Raw genomic sequence first — 24,221 nt, forward strand, 5'->3', positions numbered from 1 at the left:
TAGCACAGACCTCCAAGATTTGAGGCATTAAAGAGATTAGTCCTGTGGGTCAAGGCATGGACTTTTCTAGCCTTGTCCCTACTGCTGGCTCCCCTTGGTAGGAATAGGCAGTAGCCTGTCCACAGGGATTTGCTCACCTGACTCCAAAGCCTGTCTACCCTCGCTCCTGAGTGTCTTCCCATACTCAGGCCATCACTTCCTTGTCCTGATCTAAGTGGCTTGGACACCTGATCTGGTTTCCTTACCTCCCTTCCAGTGAGCTGGTACAGCATCTCCCACAGAAGGTCTCCTGGGATAATCTCCTACCCCCCACTTCTAACATGTTTCTGCTTCTTTACTCTCCGGGGCTCTCACTGTGCCGCCCGCCCTCTATTCACTACTCCTTGGTAGTTCTGAGCATCTTGAGAAGATCTGCCCCCTGTCCACATATCTAGTTCCCTCTTAGCATTTCTCCAAAGCAAAGCCAAAGGTTCCCTTCTTCCCCGACGGCACGGTTCTCACGGATCTTCGGGTACTCCCCAGACACAAGGGCCTCTCTGCACTCTCCCCTGTCAGATCCAACTCAGCTGGAATACTACTTTCTCCCAGGAGGAGCTGCCTCACGTGTCCAAAGTCTGGACCCACACAATGACTGGTGTGTTCATCTCTGTCTTTTGTCTGTCTGGACTGCCTGCTGTCCAACAGCCCTTACCCAGCACACAGTAGGCACTCGACCCAGACCAGGGTCCAGCTCTCAGCTCTCGGTAGCTCTAATGCCTGGGTACTTTCTCTTTGTTTCCAGTCTCAGTTTTTCTGCAGTCTAGGTAGTAGGTGAAATTAAAGCAGTCTCCTGTGATAACGCCTGGATTCATTCATTGTTCATTCATCCTTTAAAGCAGTGGTTCTCAACCTTCCTAATGCTGTGACTCCTTAATACAGTTCCTCATGTGGTGGTGACCCCCAACCATAACATTATTTCATTATTGCTACTTTGTTACTGTAATTTTGCTGCTGTTAAAAAATTGTAATGTAAGGCCAGGTGGTAGTGGCGCAAGCCTTTAATCCCAGCACTCAGGAGGCAGAGGCAGGAGGATCTCTGTGAGTTCAAGGCCAGCCTGGTCTACAAAGTGAGTTCCAGGAAAGGCGCAAAGCTACACAGAGAAACCCTGTCTCGAAAAACAAACAAACAAAAATTGTAATGTAAATACCTGTGTTTTCTGATGGTCTTAAGTGACCCCAGAGGGGCTGGGACCCACAGGTTGAGAACAACTTCTTTAAAGAAAGAGTAAGGTCACAGTCACAGAAGAGCTCGCAATGGTCACCTCTTGCCCAAGTTCAGGGTCTCACACTGGATCACAGACAAGAGCGTATTAAGTCCTTTCTGTGCCCATGCCAAGAGAGAGCAGGTGCTACTGAGATGTACAGTTCATCTTCCGGGGCCATCGGGCACTCTGAGCCCAGTCCCTTTTGTTCTGCCTCCAGGGTAGAACTTTGTTCTGGAGAGACTTACAGGAACGGCCCGGCTGTCCTTAAGAAATATTGGTCTGTACCACATAGAAAGAGGCAAGGACAGGGCATTCTGTGTCATCACACTTCACTGCCACCATCTGATGTGGCCATCACACCCCCTTATGTGCAAACGAAGATATGGACTCAGAAGCCTCCCACCTCGAGGGGCCTAGGAGATCTGACTACCTCACTTGTTCCTCTTCCCTGTGTGCCAGGGTCAGGGCATTACCTTTAGATGTACGCTCTTGCTCCAATTACAGTCTTCTCTTAAGAGAAATGGCAGAAGTAGTTGTGCCTTCCAGGTAGATATTCTCTATCATTGGCAGCAGCCTGGACCTCAGCCTCACTTGGAGGACTGTGCTATCTGCACGTGTAGTGAGTTTATTGTGTGCTCAATTTATCTAGTTCAGTGCTCTCAACAACCCGAAGAGGAAGTACTAAGGCATTGATCTCCAAATCTGCTTTCCTTAACTATAAAACAGACCAGATAACCATGAACAAGGCATAATGATATATCTAAGATCTGAACCCAGGATTTTAGCCTTGGCACTAATTCCAGAAGGATTCAGACCAGAACAGACAGCTTCTATATTGGCTTTCCAGTGTGGATGCAGACAGGACAACGATGCAGGCCAGTGGAGGACAAGAGGGGAGATGATGCTTGGGTTGGTTTGCTTTTGCACCCCTTCCCCTTTGGAGACAGGGCCTGGCTGTGTAGCCTTGGCTGGCCTGGAACTCACTATGTGGACCAAGCTGGCCTCCCAGCCAGAGATCTGTATGCCTCTGCCTCCCAAGTCCTGGGGTTAAAGGTGTGCACCACCAACTGGCCTTGCTCTCTTTATACCTTGATTACCTGTGCTCTATGAATGAAACCAGTGCCTCTTCCGACCTACTTCAATCTCAAGGGGTGGTGGAGGTGGGAGCTGGGGCCAGTCAGACGCTGGTTAAGTTCTGACCAGGGGATGTTTTTCAGGAGTCTCGATATCAGTACCCTAAAGAGCCACAATGACTCATATAGCTGAGGTTTGCACTGTGCACTACACACTGCATACCTGGCTAGTCATGATTCTAGTGTGTTAAATATCATTTCTAGGAGCCCACTGGTTTGGACTGAGCTAACGCACTGGAGACAACAGACCATACCAGATAGAACCAACTCATGCTGAAGTTCTAAGTCACTAAGTTGAAACCAAGTTATCTGACCTCCCCAGAGAGCAGGAGAGAGGTAACAGCCACCTCCACAGAGGGTCAGCTTTAGCCAACATTATAATGAGGTCTCTAAAGCAGTGGTTCTCAACCAGTGGGTCACGACCCCCTTGAGGGGTCACATATCAGATATCCTGCATATTAGATATTTACGATTCATAACAGTAGCGAAAGTACACTTATGAAGTAGCAGTGAAATAATGTTCTGGTTGGAGTCACAGCATGAGGAACTGTATTAAAGGGTCGCAGCGTTAGGACAGTTGAGAAGCGCTGCTCTAAAGCTTACAAGGAAGTAACTATGAAGTGACCAATACATCTGTCTGTCTCCTGTGTCCTCCTGTCTTTAGTCCTTTTGTCTGGAAAGCCACACCCTCAACTCAGCTCATCAGGACATTGCAGGATTCCAAAGTCACAAATAAAAGCCCATTAAGCTGTTTAAACTAAATTTTCTTTATCTGACTGTCACGTTGCTACAGCACAGCTAAGTGGTAGGGCAGTGTAAGAGCTTTGGTGAGAGGGGCCGGCCTTCCTGGTGTCTGGTTTCTTACACCACCCAATCGCTCTTGAGGAGAAGCATTTCCCACTAGACATGTAGACGTGGGCAGAATCATTTCTCCAGTAGCAACACAGTAGATGGGAAATCGACAGTAGACAGGAAGGTTTGCAATGGTGGGTGAGGGGAAAACCTCCCGTGGGAATGCTGCTGTGCCCTTACACAAGTGTCCTGGAGTCCCCGGCAGGGTCACCTCCTCAGCTCCCTAGTGCAGGAAGAACACCGAACCCAGAGGCAGAAGAATGACCCTAAGCATGCCTGGCCAATGCATGTGTGCTCCACATGCCTCCTCTCTGGTAGCCAGCTCCCCATGGGTCCGAAGGCCAGGACCAATGGTCTCTACTGCCCTTCGCAGCTCCGACAGAAAGTTTTCTTGTTCATACCATCATCTGCAATCCTGCGATGCTTTGACCATTGGCTGTCATGAGTGTGCTCCCACCCTACGCCACACTCTGTGGTAGGTACCACAGGGACACAAGTTCAAGATGTCATCCATGCTCTCAAAAGGAAAGAAAGGAGAAGCCAGCAATGCTCACCGAAGTTCAAATACACGTTCCATATGTGCTACTTGCCTACATGGATAGCCCTCCTTCCTCCTGCCCAGGCTGTGAAGTCAGACACTGCTCAGGCAAGCACCCCACAGGTGCTGGAGAGATGGCCAGGGGCTGAGAGCCTTGCTGTTCTTGCAGAGGACCTGCGTTTGGTTCCAGCACTGATATGGCGGCTCACAATCATCTGCAACTATGTCCCAGAGGACTCAATGTCCTTTTTGGCCTCCGCAAACACCAGTTACACATGGTGCACAGGCACACATGCAGCAAAACACTCACACACATAAAATAAAAGCAAACAAATCTAGAAGGAAAAAAAAACCTCCCACCAGCATTTTATAATCATACTTGTCGATTTTTTTTAAAGGACATGTTTTTGCTCTGTTTTCTGGCTCAAACTGTGAGCACTCACTCTGACATGCCCTGTGCCAAAGGCCCAAGACAATGGGCTACCCTATCTTGAATTTGATCCGTCATAATCAAGAGCCAAAACAAACGGACGTGTGGAGACGAGGAATTTCATCATCCATTTTCTTAGGTGAAGATGAAAAGGCCTTAGCAACGAGCTGGCATAAGAGAGATGTGTAACAACTGCCTGAATGAGGCCTTGGCAACTAGATCACCCTCTGCGACTGTCCCCTTACTTGAATTCACCCAGGAATGGGTAACCCACTCCTGTCTTTTTCAAGCAGAGCTCCGTACGGTTGCCCATCTCCCTGCTATGAGTAGTTCACTGGCCCAGCTGCTGTGGAATCAATGCTTCGTCACTCGGCAAATATTTGCTGAATGATTAGCCAGTGAAGAGTAACGAAGGTCCCAATTGGACCCAATCATTTTCTCAGGCAGATGGTGAGACAACAGGATCTTCTCTGGAATAGAAAGGGGTGGACAAGCCCCCAGAAACAAGTTCTCTGCCCCAGGGCAGTAACTTCCCAGAGACCCTCCCATCCACCTCACTAAGAAATGAGCCCTATCCAGTCGGATGAAACGCCTAAGGCCAGCTGGTCAGGATTATAAATGTCTCCCCAACTCCCATGAGCTCCCATACACTCTCACTGTTCCTGTTCAAGGCACTTGTAGCAGCACAGGGCAGTTTACTGCTGGCATGACTCAGAGTGGTTTGAGCGTAGCCATCTGCCAGCCCACAACCATACTTCCTCGGGAATCCCAGAACACAGAAGTAAGACTCCCAGCTCCTTAGTGGGGGACTCCCCTGTGGGTTCCAGAGGAAGATACTCCTCACTGTCACAGGCCAACTTCAGACTCTTCCCTCCACCTATACAATCTTGCTAAAGGAATGTGGCCAAAAAGAGACCCCCAGTTTCCACTGAGGCCTCCCAACTCCCATTTTTCCCTGATTTATCGCCATAGACTTTGATGTCTCTATTTTTCCTTCCAGAAGTTAAGACTTGCTTCTGTTTTTCTTTTCAGAGAAGGACTATCCCTCCATGCAAGACCCTTTTTGGAAATGGTAACCCTCATATAGAAACAGGCTGCGTCAGTACCTGGATGTGCAACTCATAGGAAAACTCCGGGTTGCAAGAGGCCAAACATGTGAGTCAGCTGGAAGCTAATCCTTCCCTTCAGCACGCTTAAAATACAAGAATCTTCTAGAATGAGTCTATATGCTGCCATTAGAGACCTCTTACAGACTCACCTTAGAAACTGGTTGGGGAGTTTTATGGTGTTTGGGCCCATGCTGTCCCAATATAACCTCCCTCCGTGTTTCAGTTCCATAGTCCACATTCTTTCTCCCTCCTGCCCTGACCCAATGTGTTGACATCATTAAAATAGTGTTAAGGACTGCTCATGTGGATGATGGGACCAGAGAGGCATGTGGGCAAGTATAAATTGGAGGTAGGGGGGAAAGCTTGGAAGTGCTGTTAAAAATTATTTTTGAAAGCTACACACCGATCCATGTGACCACTTCAGTACCCACCTTGCCAGCTGCTCGGGGAAGGGGGAGACTAAGTCTGAGAATAAACATGGACGGACGGAAGCACCATTTACACACAGTTGAGCTTATCAAGAACCATCAACTGCACAGAAGGGAGACTGCAGTTCTAGTTTCTAGTTTTCCCATCTCTAGAAACGCCTATTCCCTAAGATGCTTACAGTTCTCACCAATGACTGGATTAAGACCTCTGCTGGTGTCCTGCCTGATACCACAAACCAGGGACAACTCACCACAGAGAAGCAGCACAATCAGAAACTAGTCCCCATCACCGCGCCACTCCAGCCCCCCACAGACATCCTTGACTTGGGTTAGGAAGATGTGTGCTACAGCAGGGATCTTTAAGCTGCAGAGAGGAGACAGAGCTCACTATTTAAGCACTCAGTATATATAATAATCACCTTTATTACCAGGTCCCCTCAGCTCTAAGTCTTAAGTTTTTAAATATTCTAACATTGCTCTAACACAGCACACCTTAAAAAATCTCTACACATTTTTGTGGGTTTCTAATCCTGCTACCCCTTAGGCTGTAATTAAATGAACAGTGGGTCCCACAACTGGCATTTTAGAATCAAAGAAACATGCTCTTAATGTCCAGGACAGCGATTGGAGCACGGAGTGAGGGCCAACTACATACCACAGGCCTATGTTTAGTTTGGTTTCGTGGGGTTAAAGGCTAAGGACTAAGGGAGCCCAGATGCAAGGGAAAAGAGAGATAAGGATGCTAAGGAACTAGAGGCAGCAGGTCCAGAGAGGACCTGAATTTGGAAATAGGCAAACAGGAAAGCTACCCGACCGAGGCATCCAGCTCAAAGACAGGGATGAGAAAGGAAATGTGTGTACCAAATAGGTAACTAGCCACGGGGGTGGAGAAAGGTCCTGGGGGCGGGAGAAGGAATGTCTACTCTCTTTTCTCCCCAGCACTGTTCCACCACAGCTACGGAAGTTGGCAAGAGTCGTCCCTGGACAAGGCAGGGTACAGCCACAAATCTGGACTGGAGAAAGCCCCAGGGAAGAGTACTGGGAACAAGGAAAACCCTCGCAGTTTAGAGACAGGACTTGACAGAGGACAAGCCAGGAGCAGAGGACGGGGGTGGGGGACGGGTTGCGAGCCCCGGAGAACTTGAGGGCTATGAATTGGGGGAGGGGAGGGACTGCGATGGGCCAAAGAAGCAGCGAGGGGAGGGGACGGGCTAGCGGGATGGCTGGCAGGACCTGCCCGGGTGGGCCGGGGGTGGGGAGGCGGGGAGGGCTCCACTTCTCACCCTGCACGTCGTTGGCCAGCTCCCTCCACGTCGGGGCGAAGGCGATGCAGTGGCCACACCAGGAGGCGAAGAACTCCACCACCCAGGCGCTGGAGGAGCGGAGCACAGCCGGGCGCAGCGTGTCCGCATCCAGCACCGTCAGAGGGTCCGAGGACGAGTAGAGCACCGAGAGCTTGGCCGCGCCGGCGCCGGGCACCGCGAGCAGCAGCGGCGGGAGCAGCAGCAGCGGCAGCAGCGGCGGCGGCAGCAGCAGCGGCGACGGCGACCCCGAGTGGCGGCCGCACCTCCTCATCCTGGGCGGCTGGAACGTCCACCTGGCTCAAGTTTGTGACCAGTCGGTACCGGGAGGCCGCCGCGAACCTCCGGCCTCCGCCCGCGAGGAGGAGCTACGAGGCTCCGCCCCGAGGCCGGCGCCGCCTCCGGGGCCGCCCCGGCCGGCCGCGGGCTCTGGAGAGGCGGGGCGTGAGCTGCCACCAGCCAGGGTCGCGGTGGAGGGCGGCGGCGCCCCGGAAGGTCGGTGCCGGCCGGTCCCGTCCCCGCCTCCCCACCCGCAGCGATCTCGGCCCCTGGAGCCGGGTCCGCGAACCCGGTGCGTGGGGCCTCTGGCCGCGGCTCGGGGGATGCTGCGGGGGCTGGGGCGGCGTTTGGCCACTCTCGGCCCCCGTATCGGAAGGAAGCGGAGTCCGTTGGAATGGTCGTTACTGGTTTAGCTTGTTCCTGGAGCGTTCCAGGGGCTCCCTCACGCAGTTTGGACAGTGGGGATTCGAAGTAGGTGGGAGAAAAGAGCCACGAGGTAGGAGATTGGGATGGTCGAGGCCCGCAGGAGCCAGAAGTACGCACGCCTCCGCGCCTCGGGAGGCCAGTGGCCATTCCGTCCTGGGAGCTATGGCTTGAGGGCTTTCCACCCACGTCCCACCACCTTGGAGGTCGTCTGGTTGGGTTGATTCCTCCAGGGGGGGCCTCCCCCCAGCTCCGACCCTGCATCTCCCTTAAGCCTATTCAGAGAGTCCCATACCCCCACGTTCGCTCAAGTCATCTGATCAGCTAGCCCTGTGTTCGCAAGTACGAAGGTGATCATGGGTTTCCTATGGTCACCTTTTGTACCTCAGGTGTCTTGTTGGGGTATCTTGAAGGGAGTAGGTGGTCCTCAGAGGATCGTCACACTGACCTTTTGTGTCTCTGGGTTAGACAGACAGACAGACAGACAGACAGACACACACACACACACACACACACACACCGTGACCTATGGGGGAGCTCTTGAGATCTGTTACTCATTTTCTTCAACAAACTCAGTAGTGCCTTGGTACCAGTCATGCACCAGATACTAAGAATAAAGCGATAGAAGACTGAAGGGTGTGAACTTACATCAGGGATAAAGGATGATACCCAAGTAAATGTAGATTGACCAATGACACATAATCTAGGGAAATTGGATTATAATAGTGACAGAGGAGGTGCTCTTTAGACAGTGGTCAGGGACAGGGACATTTTAATATTTGCAAGGACCGCGTCCATAATACCACTGAAGACCACAGATAGGTGTGTATACTTGAAAAATGACAAGCCACCGAGTGGGGGTGAGGCATGCCTATAATCCCAGCTACGCTGCAGGCCGAGGTGGACCACACAGTGTCTCAAAAAAGAAAACAGCCTAATTGTTATACAAAATTCCTACCCTTCTATCTAGACTGGTGTGCCTTCGCAATAATCTGGAGGGCCAATTTCTTTCTCTGGAGTTCTTGAACTCCCCCGAGATGTCCACTGGTTCCCGGCCTCCTTTTCCCTGTTGCCCTCTGCTGTGTTCCATTGTGAGTACAATTGTACCAGCAATTGTATATTCCTTCTACACCCGAGCTGCGTACAAACAGCCGTGGCTCTTCAGAAAGACAGACCGTGGGAAAGGGTCAGTGCAGGCTGTGTGTCCGGTGCTGGCCTGTTCCTATAAAGGCAGGGTTTTAGGGTCTCGGGTATTCAAAGTATAATGTTTAAGTCTGTAAGAGGCGGGAGCCTTGAGTGGCACACATGGTTTTTTGTTTGTGTTTTGAGACAGGGTCTCTCTATGATGTAGTTGTGGCTGTCCTGGAACTCTGGGTGAAGACTGGTCTGGCCTTGAACTCACAGAGATCCTCCTGCCTCTGCCTGCCAAATGCTGGGATTACAGGTGTGTGTTACCACCACCACCACCACCACCCCTGGTGCACATGGGCTTCCTGCTCTGTGGAAATGAGGTAGTTGAAAGAAGACAGCCCCAGGGTTGGGCTTGGGGTGTCCCAATTTTAAGGAAGTTCTTACGAGGAAACATTTGAACCAAAGATTAGAATGACTGGGAGGGAACTGTGTGTAGACCATTCCAGGCAGAGGTCCATCAGTTGGGGCTTTGGCTTCCTTCATATTTATATTCTGTCTGCGTAACATTTAAAACTCCTAAGGAAATGACATCACTAATTGGGAGATTAGCCCCTCTCTAATCCTGAACCAATTTGATGTGCTAGGCATTGCTCCCCGGGCTTCAGGCCTGCTCAGCTTTTGTGGCCCCACTTCCATCCATCCCAGCGGCAACTGGGTTTACGGTGTCTCCTGGGAAATTTGACTCCAGGGATTGAAAGTACTGTAGCTGCTGGGTCAGGTGCCGGTAAAATGTGCCTTAACCGTCTCCATTATTAAAGGTGTGTAGTTAGCTTCCCCGGAGGCATGAGGATTAAAGAGACACTGTGTGGAGACCAGGCCTAGTGCCTGGGAAAGAAAGGGAAGAGAAAAACACAGAGATTGATTGGCTTGTTTCCATATCTTAGAGAATCAGAAACAGGAAACAATACAAAGTATTTGAATAAAGTAGAGAAAGTTTCTTGGCACAGAAGCCAAAAAGATTAGGACTGGGGGGTTATAATGTCTGAGGTTTCAATTTTTTCATCTTGGAAGTCCTTGTTCAGTTTTTGAGAGGTTGGGGGCCCACAAAGCTTTTCTAGTGAGATCCAAGCTTGCTCTACACAGCAGGGCTGCATTAGGGGATGGTTTGACCACGTACATGGTCACCAGGTGTCTGGAATGGTCTGCACTTGGCTGTGCAGGAGGGAGGTCTTCTGCTCCACCCCTTGGCATTCTTTAAAATCCTCTAGCAGAGACAGGAGGGGCTGGTGGGTTTTGACCCAGACACTCCCGAGGCTATCTTGTGTTTCTGTCTCTCTCCTCTGTATTTCTATCTACATATTCCTCATTTCTCCCTGCTCAAGAATACTCTTGGGGAGGGGGGAGCAGGTCTCCCTCAGAGAGAAAGCTTACACAGATAACACTAAGCCCAGAGTGACCCTGAGTTCCTGCTTCCTGTGGTTTCGGGCTTCTTGGGATTCTTGGGAACCGTTGGTCCAGAGTTAGCAGAAATTGGGAACCACAAGTCCATGGCTTAGCTGGGAAAGGTGCCTGTTGTCAAGGCTGCCTACCTGGTCCCCACATGGTGTCAGGAGAGACCCAACTTTCTACAGGTTGTCCTTCACTGTGGTACCCCAAATAAATAACAACATGTCACAGTCTGACCTTGTTGTGCTTCCTTAGGATGAAAAGTGACAGAAAAGGAAATCTCTCAGAAATGAGAAGTGGAGAGTGGATGGGGTGCTGTGGAAACCATTGAGAAGTGGGGGGGGGTGCTTAGAAATTCCTAGGCAGGCCCCCTTTGCTCTCTCTTCACAAATCATAGTAGAATGGGCCGAGCTGAGTCGGCTGAGAATACAACATTAGATACACATTTTGCATCTGCCTTTCTAAGCACTGCCACCATGACTCTTTCGGTCCTCTTTCTAATTGTGAGGTTGATATGGTCCCATTTTACAGGTGAGACTAACCAGGGACCACGTTGACTTTCCTACCTATGAGTCATTCCTGTATTATGCACGAATTAAAGAGGGAATTTGGAGATCTAATGAAACAGATAGTGAGGGGAATGTAGCTTATCCGCAAATACAGCTAATTATGGTGAGCAACCGAGGAGTGTTTGGTAAAACATGTCACCAGGTAACAGCATTAGATGACTGTCTACTTACTCATTCATCTGCACGGAGAATCAGAGGGGTGTGTGCACTGGAAGTGCCAGCAACAGAGGAGCACACGTGTCTGTCACTTTAAACTTGCTCCCCGCCCCATCTCCAGACGAATTTCTGGTGTTAGGGAGTTTCTTTTCTGTTGTTAATAACACAAAACCACATGCTGAGTAGATTCTAAAGAGAAAGGTATTTTATTTTGAGGGTTCTGAAGGTCCACACCTGGTGATAGCCTTCCTGCTGTCAGAATACCCTAAGAGACAGAGCACACTGATGTGTGTCATGTCTCATTTCCCTCAGTTTTGAGGTGCTGGGGACAGCAGGGCCTTGTGCTTGGTGCTGTCCTGCAGGGCTGCAAACACGGCCCTTGATTTTTCAGGGCTTCAGCCTTGGCTGTCTAGAGCGCCTCCTGCTCTGGCCTTCCCCTCCCTTGGGTGCCGGGATTATAGGCATTCACCACCACATTCAATTCTTCTCCCTCTTGTAACTCAGAATTCCATCATGGCTCCACCATGATGACCTTATCTAATCCAGATCACCTCTCAAAGGCCTCACCTTTTAATGCCACGGTCAGATTGTCGCCACTCACTCTTATTTTGTCTCACTAAGCTGGACCTTGAACTCTTATTGTTCTGCTTCCGCCTTCTGAGGGGTTCGATACAGGCTTGTGCCACCCACCATACCAGGCTAAGTTTCTATCCTTTTAATACTTCACAGTGGGTATTAGATTTCATCACAGGAAACACTGGGGTATATATACTCAAACTATAGCCAAACCATTGCATTCTCCACAGCTGGGGGCAATTGGAATTCTTATTCTGAAAGTCTCAAAAGAAGTAAAGAGTCCATGGCAGGAAAGAGAAGGTACATTCAAAACCTACTGCATTAGTTTCTTACTGCATTGACAAAGAGCTGACCACCTAAGGAAGGGTTACTGTAGCTCACAGTTTTGGAGGATACAGTCTTGACGGAAGATGTGACAGCAGAGGGGTTGGGGAGAGGTCACATTTTATCTTCAGTCAGGAAGAGAAATGAACGTTCATGCCCACCACACTGCCTCCCACATTTTTCCCCTTCAGTCAGGGACCCCATTCTGAGGGATGGTGCTCCCCATATTCAGGATGGGTCTCCCATCCTCAGTTAAACCTCTGTGGAAATGCCCCCACATCTCCCCAGTGGTGTGCCTCCTGGCTAAGTCCAGTCGACTTGACCATGTTGGCCGCCAGACTTCTTGAGCAGACTTACTAGAAGGACTGTTTACAGAGACACGTGCCTGCCAAGGGGACTAACTTAGGACAGCTGAGTCCTGTTAGCACTCCTGAACCAGGGGAGAAAGGGAGGCCACTTGCTGAGGAAGACTAACAAGGGCTGGCATCCAGCAAGAGAGGCTACCCAACTGGAATTGTAACCACAAAATGCCACTGTCCCTAGAATTATGAGGAAGTTGGAGAGCTGGGGAAGCCCCAGGAGCATAACTTCCAACCCTCTCTTCTCCAGGCTGGTGTTCTTGGGCCAGTATTTCTCATTGGCCAAAACCAATCGAAAACAGCGAGGGTGTCTGAATACATAGTCCGCAGGAACCAGCTTTCAAGGCAAGGGGCAGTTTGGGGGGCAGGGGATAAGGAAAACAGTGTCTAGTTTAGAATCCCTAAACTTAAGACTTTCCAGGTTTTAGAAATGGGTCTAGAAAACACAAGTTCTTGAACAATAGGAGATAGGATCATATAATTATCTTTCTAGCCGGTCTTTTTCATGACTGTTCTTGATTCTTTTTTCCCCTTTGTGAAATGTCCATTGATTTTTTTTTCTCCTATAAAAACTTAGGCTGTCTTATTACTAGCATGGAGAAGTTCTATTTTTATAAATTTCTGTATGCAAGTCCTTGACAAACTCAAAACATCTCTTGGCTAATAGCCCGTGGATTTTCTTAAGATGTGTCTTCAGTGAGAAGTTTTAAACATTCTGATGAAGTCTAATCTATCAGGGTTCTTTTTACAATTTGTGTGTGTGTGTGTCCCCTAAGAAGTTTTTGTCTACCCTAATCCTAAAAAGATTTTCTTATGTATGTTTTCTTCTAGAAGTTTGATGGTTTTAATTTTTACCTGTAGGTCTTGATCTATTTCAGGTTAATTTTTATGTAGGAAGCTACAGGTCAGAGTTCATTTCTTCCCAATAAAAATACCAGTTGTATTAGCAATATTTGTTGAAAAGACTATCTTTTCGTTCTTTCTTTCTCTCTCTCTCTCTTTTTTTTTTTTTTTTTGAGACAGGGTTTCTCTGTGTAGCTTTGGTGCCTGTCCTGGATCTCACTTTGTAGACCAGGCTGGCCTCGAACTCACAGAGATCTGCCTGGTTCTGTCTCCCCAGTGCTGGGATTAAAGGCGTGCACCACCAACGCCCGGCTTGTAGCCTTGACTGTCCTGGAACTAGAAAAGACTATCTTTTCATATCTGAATTAGCAGGTTTGTTAAAAAAAAAACAACTTTCCATGTATAGATCTATTTCTGAACCATTTTAAAGTGTGTGTATGTGTGTGTGTGTGTGTTGTGTAAGTGGTTTCATGCCATGGCTGGTGTAGAGATCAGAGGACAACTTTGTGGAGTCAGTTCTCTCCTTCCACCACTACATGGGTTCTGGGGGTTCTGGGGATCAAACCCAGGTCACCAGGCTTTCTCAGCAAGTGCCTCCACCCACCGAGCCACCCTGTTGGGTCCTGGACCATTGTGTTACCATTCTTATGATAATGACACAATATATAGTCTTCTGAAGCTGAGATAAAATTTGTTTGTCATAATTTCATCCTTTTTAAGTATGCAATTAATTTTTGTAGTATATTCACACAATTGCACAGTCACCATCACTATCTAATTCCAGTACATTTTAATGATCCCCAAAAGAACCTTACACCTGCTAGCAGTCACTTCTGCAACCACTCTCTCTCAGTCCCTGGAAACTACTAATTTCTGCCTCAGTGGACGTGACTGTTTCGTATAAATGAATCATAGAACACAGCTGCTTCCAAAGGTTAGAACTCAGGTTTGAATGTTTTCAACTAAGATCAGGGAGAAAAGACAGAATTTCTCTCCTAACCCTATTTAGAAATATACTGTGGGAAAACTGGCCAGGCCTGGGCTGTGTCTAGATCAATCACTTTAGTCAAGAACACAGGGAGTCACGGTTGGCTCAATCCAGACAATGTGTCTGTTTCCCTAGGCAGTAGCACTTGTAATTGACAGCCCTAACCCAAACCACATGGTTACTTAAAGAAGGACAGTTTCCCAAGAAAAGTGAAAATTGTTATCAATGACAAAGATTGGGTGCTATGCAGACCAAAGCAGATGATGGCCACCCTTAAAAGACTGCAAGGATCAGTGAGAAAATCTGAAAGGAGTACATGCCCAGGACAGAAGAAGACCACTGATGGCCAGGACAGAAGAGGACCACTGATGCCCAGGACAGAAGAAGACCTCTGATGCCCAGAACAGAAGAAGACTTCTGATGCCCAAGACAGAAGAGGACCTCTGATGCCCAGGACAGAAGAGGACCACTGATACCCAGGACAGAAGAGGACCACTGATACCCAGGACAGAAGAGGACCACTGATGCCCAGGACAGAAGAGGACCGCTGATGCCCAGGACAGAAGAGGACCGCTGATGCCCAGGACAGAAGAGGACCGCTGATGCCCAGGGTGAAGTGAGAGTAGATGATGAGATTTTTCATTCCTTCTCCATCTCTGCTGTGTGTGTACACGCTTGTGACTTTAACATTCATTGTGATCGTGGTATGGATAGGTTTAAACTTATGTTTATTATTTACTTTCTTTTCTTCCTCTGCTGCTCGTACATTTCCTTTTTCTGCTTTCTTTTGCATTATGCAAATGTTTTCTAGAATTCCATGTTAGTGGGTTATACCTCTCCATTTTTTTTTTATTTTTTTGAGGAAGGGTCCCACTATGTACCCGTGGCTGGCCTGGAACCCATTATGAAGACCAATCCGGCCTCGGACTCAACTGCCTTTGCCTCCTGAGTGCTGGAATTAAAGTATGAGACACATGCCAGGCCTCTTGCAGTTTTTAGTGGCTGCTTAAAGCATTGGTTTTTAATGTGGTGGCAAGGTACAGTTTGTGATGTCTGGAAATACTCTTGGCTGACAGCCAAAGAGCAGGGCTCGTAGCGTTTGGTGAGTAGATGCTTCCCCCTCCCCCACGGAGAACTATCTGTCATGCTCCTTTTGAGACGAACTAGTATTTCAGTTTGCTTGTATTAGGATGCACTTCCCATAAAGCACAGAGACAATCTGAATCCATCAGCAGCTCCACTGCCTCTGTTCTTCACTCCAGGAGCTGGTGACATGTCAAGCTTGCCCATTCCTGCCCACTGCCTGGTTTTGTACAGAAGGTTTCACTGGAGCACAGCTGTGCCCATTCACAGATGTTTGGTTCTCGACTGTTCTTGCCCCATCAACGGCAGAGTGGCCTTGAATTCAAACCATTTACCACTGCTTTGCCCCTCACAGAACAAGTTTGCCTTTCCTGCTGTATAGTTGCCTGGTATATCAGGTTTTCTTGTTTATATTATAAAACTCACAAGAATGTTAATTTTTGTTCAAGTAGTCACATACGCTTTTTTTCAAAATTATGAGTAAAAATAAATGATTTCACCAGGTGGTGGTGGTGGCGCACGCCTTTAATCCCAGCACTCGGGAGGCAGAGGCAGGTGGGTCTCTGTGAGTTCGAGGCCAGCCTGGTCAAGTTCCACGACAGCCAGGGCTACACAGAGAAACCCTGTCTCAAAAAACCAAAAAACAAACAAAAAACATCACACTAACAAAGTTTCCCTAAAGCTATCCTTATTGCCCTTATTTTTATTGCATTTCTTTATTACTGTGAGTGGGGTGGGCACGTGTGAGGTCGAAGGGCAGCTTTCAGGAGTGGGTTCTCTCCTTTCGCCTGGGGGCCTGGGGGTCACTGTCACATCACCAGCCTTGGTGACAAGCGTGTTTATCCTCTGAGCCGTCTCACAGCCCTGTTTGCCTTCAGTTTTGAAGCATATTTTCATGAGCTACAAAAATGACAATCAATTTTTTTTCAGTGTTTTAAAGAATTTGTGTGTGTGTGTGTGTGTGTGTGTGTGTGTGTGTGTGTGTGTGTGTGTGTGTGATATGGCCTAGAAGTGTGGGCTTTGGCCTTAAAAGGCAAAATAGTTTGACTGTGATGTACCCAGAAGCAGTTTTCTTATTTACTCGACCTCAGATATCTCACGGGTTAGAATTTTTGCCTAGGATGTGAAACGCCCTGGATCCATCCCTAGTACCAAGAAAGTGCGTCTTCCAGCATATTTAGGAAGCCATCATTGCTCAATGTTTGTCTTCCATTTCTCCTGTTATTCCAGTTCCAAGTGTGTTTATTTATAGGACTATCCTCTGAGCCAGACTACCACCAGCTTCAGCTCAGCTGGGCCTCGTCATAAGCTGTCACAGCTGGGACTGTTGACGTCCCTCTTAGAAAGTGGGGAAGAGTTATGGGACCTTCACCTGAATATCCAGCCGCCCCTGCCAACCAAGTATAAGCGATTCTTCCCTAATTGTATGCACTCTCTAGGTCTCTGGGAGGGGCTAGCGTATAGGCTAGGAAGGGATAGGGGAGGAGTCTCCCTCCAGCCATAGTCAGCAGCCCTGGGAAGACTTCATCCCTGCTAGAAGCAGACATTTTCTACGGTGGCTGCATTAAGATCACCTATGTGCCTGTGAGGCCTCAAACATTGCTCTGTAAGTAACCTGAATAAGCTCCCTGGTTCCCTCGGGATGCACACTGGTGGAATTGGATTCTGGTTTGTCATTGGGCCCTTGTGTTTGGAAGAATGCTGCCAGCCCCCCACCCCAACCTTCACATCCCCTTCCATGTCTCCCCCGACCCCTGCGCCCCCATCCATTGCTTGCCCTTTCATGTTTGGCCCTCCAGATCTTTGAAACACTTTTCTGCTTTTTTTCTTAAATTTTGTTCTCATGTTTGTTCTCAGATTAATTTCTATTGGTCCACCTTCAAATTCATGGAATTTTCCTCAGTTATCTCCACTCTATTAAGTACATTTCATAATTAATGTTTCATATATTATACTTTTGTTTCTGTTTTTGTTTTTTGAGACATGGTTTATGATCCTAACTGTCCTGGAACTCGCTTTGTAGACCAGGCTGGCCTCATACTCAGAGTCCACCTGCCTCTACCTCCTGAGTGCTAGGATTAAAGGCATGACTCACTGATTATACTTTTAATGTTATTATAGGCAATATAATTTTTAGTTCTAGAATTTCCCTTTATTTTAAAAATGATTTCTGACTTTTCACTTATGAAACTTGGTGGTAGTTGTTCTTTGAGACAAGTACTCACTATGTAGCCCAGGCTAGACTCTAAATTATAATCCCCATTTCAACCTCCCAAGTACTTGGGGATTGCAGGCATGTGCCGCTGTGCCTCGTGTTCTAGTTTGCCTTCTCTGGTGCTGTGATAAAACACTGTGCAGAAAAACAACTTACAGGAGGAAAGCTTTGATTTCCGCTTATGGGTTACAGTCCGTCACCAAGGGAAGCCAATGCAGCAGTTCAGTACTGCGTACTGAGTCCCTCATTCTTGGCCAGCTACCTTCCTAGACAACCCAGGCCCACCTGGTACCTTCCACAGTGGGCGGGGCACTCCTACGATTAGCAACCAAGAAAATGCCCTGCAGACCTGCCTACAGGCTAACCTGATGGAGGCAATTCTTCAATCGAAGGTCGCCCTTCTCGGGTGTGTTGAGTTTGACATGATTATCATCACATCCGACTACTGTCTTTTCATTCACAGCAGGCATATTTCCCTTGCACCATTTGAGTGCAGGGATATGTCTTGGTTTGGTTAGAAGAGACCAGGCCTCTTGGAAAGGGGTCCATTTATGCCCCCCCCCAAGTTTTGGCACCATGTAAATAAACTGATGGCATGATATGGTTAAGGGGAAGGTTTTATTGTAGATAGAAAGAACAGTCAGAGGCGTCTGAAGAGTCCAGAGGAGAAAGAAAGTGGTAGCATGAACATGGCATGCAGACTGGACCTGGCCATCAGAGAAGCAGGAAGATATAGAGAGGGAGACCATGGGAGAGCAGAGAGAGGGGTAGAAGGGAGACACAGTATCAAAATAGCAGGTTTATAAGGAGAATGTACGGGGGGAGGGAAGCCCATGAGCTGGAGAAGTTTAGGGTAGGGGAAGGTGAGAAGAACTAGGATGCTGGCAAGGACTCTGAAATGTGCAACAGGTACTTGTGATGCTGAGGGAGCCTGGAAGCCATCAGGCACTTTGGTTTGTTCATGGGCACCACAGATAGCCATTTGTCCTTTCTGCCTTTTGGAATTTGGGGAAATGGAGTTTCTTTTGTACCTGACAGGATGCAGCTGTTTTAATGCCCTTTATTTGATTCCAGCACCTGGGGCATTGTGTGACTGCTTTCCATTGAGAATAGTTGTGTTTTCTAGTTCTTTATAAGTCAAGTAATTTCCCCATCCCCATCCTTCCACCTACCTCCTGCTCCTCTTGGTCTGGGTGTTTCTGCCTAGGTAATTTTGGGTTGTCCCTGGCATTGAGAATTATGTGCTGTAGAGATCCTACATAATCCTTTTCAAATAGGATTGGTTTCTTTTTTCATTTGCCTTGGTTTTTAGTAACCAACCAAGTCAACTTAGTTAGATAAGCTACAAACACCTTCTTTGGGGTGGCAGCCCTGGATCCATTTGTTTCTACTCAAGCTGATTTGGGGCAGGCAGAGCTTATTCACAGAAGGTGGGACTAACCCTGCCTGACCACTCTTTTCTGGGATTCTCTCTTCATTTTCCAATGGCATTAGGTACCTTAAAATCTATCCCGTGGTCTTCAGGCCAGAAAACATTGCTGATTTTCTGCTAGAAAAACACAACTCTGCTAGAGCTTTAGCTGCTCTGCACACGTGCCAACTGCAGCCTGCCTTCAGGCTGTCTCTACCTCTCCCGTGTGCTGATTCCCCTCCGGAAGCAGTCTTCCCTCCACTCTTCAGGGCTTGCATGCAGCTCTTTAGCATGCCCCGCACCTGCATTACAGTTCTTTGAAGTAACCCCTAGAACGACGAACCCCTAGAAGCTTAGCTGGTTGTAGTGGGGTGGATCTTAAGATTTGTATTTCTGTGATTGAGGCTATAGCAATAAATAGAGCTTTAAATGAACTGACTTAATCCACAATGATCTTCTTTTCCAATTTGTCTGTATTCTCTTCAGTATTTCATTGTTACTCCTACCAGTTTTTAACATTGTTGACAATAGACATATTCTGCTTACATAACAGTTGTGTGATGGAATCTTCTTTTTATTATTATTTATTTAGTTTTTTTAAAAAAGATTTATTTACTTTATATGTATGAATATTTTGATTGCATGAATGTATGTGCGCTGTATATGCCTGTTGGGTTCCCTGGAAATTGGGTTATGGCTGATTATTAGCTACCATGTGGTTGTTGTGACTTGAACCCAGGCCCTCAGCAAGAGCAACAAGTACTCTTGACCACTGAGCTGTCTTTCCAGCATTTATTTAGGTTTTTGAGACAAGCTATCACTATGTAGTCCAGGCTGGGATTACAGACGACTGTGGCCATGCCTAGGTTAGGAAATGTTTAACAGCTTGCTCTTTAGCAATGGGAGTGACCCCTGACTGGTAGTGTTTGCTAGTTTCTCAAGTGTAAACACCCCAACCATGTCTGATTTAACAACCATGTCTGACTTATACCATCATTGACTGCTGGCTTAGAAGAATGTACACAACCATGTCTTGGAAGCCAGTGTGAACTGGCTCTGGCACACATACCACTAATTTAGTGACTGTATAATATTCCATCGTATGAATAGCTAACAGTATACTCAGTTATTGCTAAGCATTGAATATTATGTTTACTTTTAGTGTCTTACAGTCATAAATACTTATACATGTTTTTAGTGTTTATGTCTTATTCCCTCCAAAAGTTTATTGGTCTAAACTGCTCAAGATACAAGTACTTTTCTAAAGTGCTGTACCAATGCGTATGCCCATAGCTATATACAAATACAAATGTCCAAACTCTAAAGTGCTGTACCAATGCATATGCCCATAGCTATATACAAGTGTCCAAACTCTAAAGTGCTGTACTAATGCATATGCTCATAGCTATATACAAATGTTCAACCTTTATTTTCTTTCTTTCTTCTTTTTTCCTGAAGCTTGCATAATGGGAATTAAAGCCAGGGCCTCATTCATGCTAGGCAAGCCCTCTATCATGAGCAACACCCCAAGCCCCAACTGATGTTTTAAAAGGACACTGATACCTGTTCCAAGAGTCACTGTGAATATAAAGAAGTGCCATCGGTACCTCATCTCCCTATTTCTTTATGAAAATTCTTATGGAAATACTTTTACCAGAGGAGAAGGTTCTGGGGTCAGTGATCATCTGTCCTTTTCTAGCTCCCTTTGGAAACTTGGCACTGAATAACCTAATGAGTCCATCAGGTTGCCTCATAACCAGCCAGTGTGTGTGAAATAAAACAAGTGGATAAATAGCAGAAGTGTCTGGGGAGGGAATCCAAGCCACATGGCTAAACATAAATAATAATTATGGGTTAATTTAAGATATAAGAACAGGCCGGGCGGTGGTGGCGGCGCACACCTTTAATCCCAGCATTTGGGAGGCAGAGCCAGGTGGATCTCTGTGAGTTCAAGGCCAGCCTGGGCTACCAAGTGAGCTCCAGGAAAGGTGCAAAGCTACGCAGAGAAACCCTGTCTTGAAAAACCAAAAAGAAAAAAAAAAAAAAACAGATAGCAAGAAGCTTGCCATGGCCATACAGTTTATAAGTAATGTAAGTCTCTGTGTGTTTACTTGGATCTGAGTGGCTGTGGGCCCCAGCGTGACTGGAGAAAACTCCAGCACAGGTCTGCCTCTCTCTCTAGCCGTCAGTGCTGTCTTTTTCCCCCGTTTCTTCTCCATTGTTGTTTGGATGTTTCTGACTTAAAGGAGTTCTGTCTGTTCCACTTTCGTTCCCCTACTGACTTTCTTTTGTCTCTTGCATCCCGTTTTTTGGTGGGGAGAACTGGGGTAGCCACTATTTCCTTTGGTCCTTCTGTCCTCCATGATCAGGACCAAAGGCTAAACTCCACATGGCTTCAAGCAGAATTGACGTGCTTCTTCTTGACTTCACATGGTTAGGGCGCAATCACAGAACAGCCTCTGATACCGTTAAACCTGAAAAATTATGAGCAAGCACTCAGGAAACACTGTCTCCTGCCCTCTTTCTATAACCAGGAGGGCTGACTGGAAGAGGCAGAGTTGTACGGTTAAAAAAACAAAAAGACAAGAACTTGTTGCTACCCTGCTCTTCAGTGACCTGTGGCTCACCCTGGGCAAACTCCTGACGGTCTTTGATTCCTGTTTTCCAAAGGGAAATCCCCACGTGTGTTTGATCACGGTGAAGCATATTTATCTAAGTGTTGTAATGTTCCTTCCAAACCACCCACATAGTAAGGCCCAACCCACCAGAAAGCTTTAACCGGAACCCTGAGTGGAGACACTTCCTGTCACTGGTAAGGTAACCCCGAAGGCAGACATTCAGCAGGAGAAAAGGCCGAGGCAGGCCTCGTGTTCCCCTCCCTTGTGTGGTCGTAAGACAGCTACACCTGCTGTACTTAGAAGCACCGCCCACGGAGAGCAAGCCCAATGCTGGAGTTCATTGCCTTTGCTCGCAGAGTTGGGAGAGGAAACTCCATTGTGTTTCTCAAGCCCTGTGGGGACTGAGTGGAGGTGGCAGGTTCAGCCCATAACTCGGAAGGGTGTGATCTTCCAGTGTAGAATCTGCTGCTGCCCACAGGGGCCCTGCCCCTACACTCATCCCCAGCCTTCTGGGGCCACTCCACCTTCGTTGGTCAGGTGTTAGAGGATAGAAAGAACCATGACTTCCACGGGGACAGTGCTTGACAGTTCAAGAGGCACCTTGACTCACATGATCTTTGGTGGAAGCAGGAGGAGCAATCCTGATTAAAATGCTAAAGCTGGAGAAACTGAGGCTCCGGAGGCTAAGAAAGTTGCACTGGGTCATATGCCTAATAACCAGAACCAGGTCCAGTCCCAACCACAGGGAGAGGAGGGGGACAGCAAACGCCACTTCCTTCCTGGAGCCCTGCAACTTCATGCTGTCCCGGGGCTGCTTCTCCTGCTGCAGGATAAACTGCTACACACCTTGGTTCTTCTCTTCTGCGCCCTCAACACAAAGCATCAGAACAGAAGCCACCAGCTGGGGTCTTGCCTCCCCACCATACTGCCAGCCGTCCCGTGCCTCCATCACTCAGTGTTTTCATCCAGCACCTTCCTCTCTGTACCCATCTCCCGGAGCCTGTGCTGGCCGGCTCCCAGGCCCCTGGTCTCTCAAGGACTTTGCACCCGATCCCAACCCTGTGCCCCACAAGAGCCACGCTGCAGCAAACAAACATGCTGTCTCCAAACAGAGAAGCCGAATTCCTGGTTGAACTTCCCACCTCTTCCAGGAACGGTCCCCTCTTCTTCCTCCCCTCCCGTCAGAGTCATCTTAACTGTGTCTACTTCCTGCCCTTGCTTTAGTTTCTCACCGGACTCGAATCCGCCTTCTGACCTCTCTCCACCACTGACACTGCTTGTTAGGGTGGTGGCCTCAGCCTCCAGACCACTGCCATATCCCCTCCGCTTTCTCCTCAAACAGCTCCATCCAATTCTATACTTTGAAAATGCATCCACGAGCCAGGTCTCATAATGCTGTAACCTCACCTACTTGGAGGGTCATAAATTACAAGTTCAAGGCCAGGCTAGGAAACATAGTGAGATCCTATGTCAAAGTAAAAAGAGGAGGTCTGGTGTAGTGGTAAAGTACTTGCCTTGCATGTACAAGGTCCTAAGTTCAAGCCCCAATGCTGGGAGGTAAACTTCAGACCTGTGTTCCTAAATTTATACTTTCAGCCCTAACTGAGGTCAAGATTCACATATCTGATATCATCACATATTATTGCTGCAATGAGCTGAACATATCCAAACCAGTAGTGTTGGCCTTCCTTGGAAATGTGTTAAGAATTCAGAACCCCAGACTCTGATCTACTCAATCAAACCTTGAACTGGAACAAGATCCCCAAATGGTAGACATACTAGATGCTGACAGGTGCTCATTTTGTGCCTCTCTCCCTCCCCCTTGGTCTCTCTCTTGTTAACTACTTCCACGGCACACTGGCCTTCTGCTCCTCACGTCAAGCGCACACCACCTTAGGGTCCCTGCAAGTGCTTCTTTCTTTTCCTGGAGCATCCTCTTTCTCGTCATTAATGTCATCTGCACAGAGGGGTCTTCTTTGACCATCCTGTTGAAAGTAGTTCTCCACCTGTCCCCAACCTCTCCTCACTAGTCAGTCAGCTTATTCCATTCCGTTTCCCCGTTCTCTGTTGCTATATTTACTTCTTCACTTAGTAAACACCTTGCTCCCCTGCCCATAGAGGGAGAGATGCAAGAAGACAGGCTTGGTCTCTCTTGCCCACTCTTATTACCAGAAGTCTAGAAAATGTCTACCCAGCTAAGTGTAGCGCCTCATGCCTATAATTCCAGCACTTGGAAGGCTTGAGGCAGAAGGCTCATGAGTTCAAGGCTAGCATGAGTCACATAGCAGGACCCTGCCTATGAAATGGGATGGATGATAGAGACAAGAAAATACCTGCCCAGTAAACTTTATAAATGATTGACAGCAAATGTCCCATTCTCTTCCTCCTCTTCCGGCCTGCCTCCCATCCCATAGTTTCTGTTCTTATTGTACACTCTGGCCTAAGGACAGAATTCTCCAAACCTGTAGGAATAGCTCTGCCTGTCACCAGTCAGGAAGTGTTTTTCAGCACGCAGCCTGTTAACAACTGGAGGATGCCTGACTAATCCCAAGAAATAGTCACACTTAATTGCTAGTATTTATAAAACACTTACTGTTTGCCAGGTGCTGTTCTAGGTACTTTACCCATGGTGAATGAGCTCACTTATTCCCCTGTTCTTCCTGACTGTAATTATCTCAATTTTACACATGAAGAAAGCAAGACACAGACAGATTAATTAACACGCTCAAAGTTTCATAATAAGGAGCTGGTGGTATCAGCATCCT

At 47.8% G+C, this 24,221-nt stretch overlaps 1 protein-coding gene across 2 annotated transcripts in view; it reads right to left on the reverse strand.

Moving 5' to 3' along the window:
• The window catches only part of Qsox1 (quiescin sulfhydryl oxidase 1), a 37,502-nt gene extending 30,043 nt beyond the window's left edge, over nucleotides 1-7,459 (reverse strand). The window contains exon 1 of one of the 2 annotated variants that reach the window (XM_076547659.1): nucleotides 7,018-7,459. In XM_076547659.1, coding sequence (XP_076403774.1) covers nucleotides 7,018-7,309 — 292 coding nt within the window. In that variant the 5' untranslated portion in view covers nucleotides 7,310-7,459. The remainder of the gene's footprint in view (nucleotides 1-7,017) is intronic. The other variant, XM_042257924.2, reaches the window with a different exon arrangement.
• Nucleotides 7,460-24,221: the final 16,762 nt, after the last annotated feature.

Source organism: Peromyscus maniculatus, chromosome 11, assembly GCF_049852395.1.
Source record: "Peromyscus maniculatus bairdii isolate BWxNUB_F1_BW_parent chromosome 11, HU_Pman_BW_mat_3.1, whole genome shotgun sequence".
Taxonomy (NCBI): Eukaryota; Metazoa; Chordata; class Mammalia; order Rodentia; family Cricetidae; genus Peromyscus; species Peromyscus maniculatus.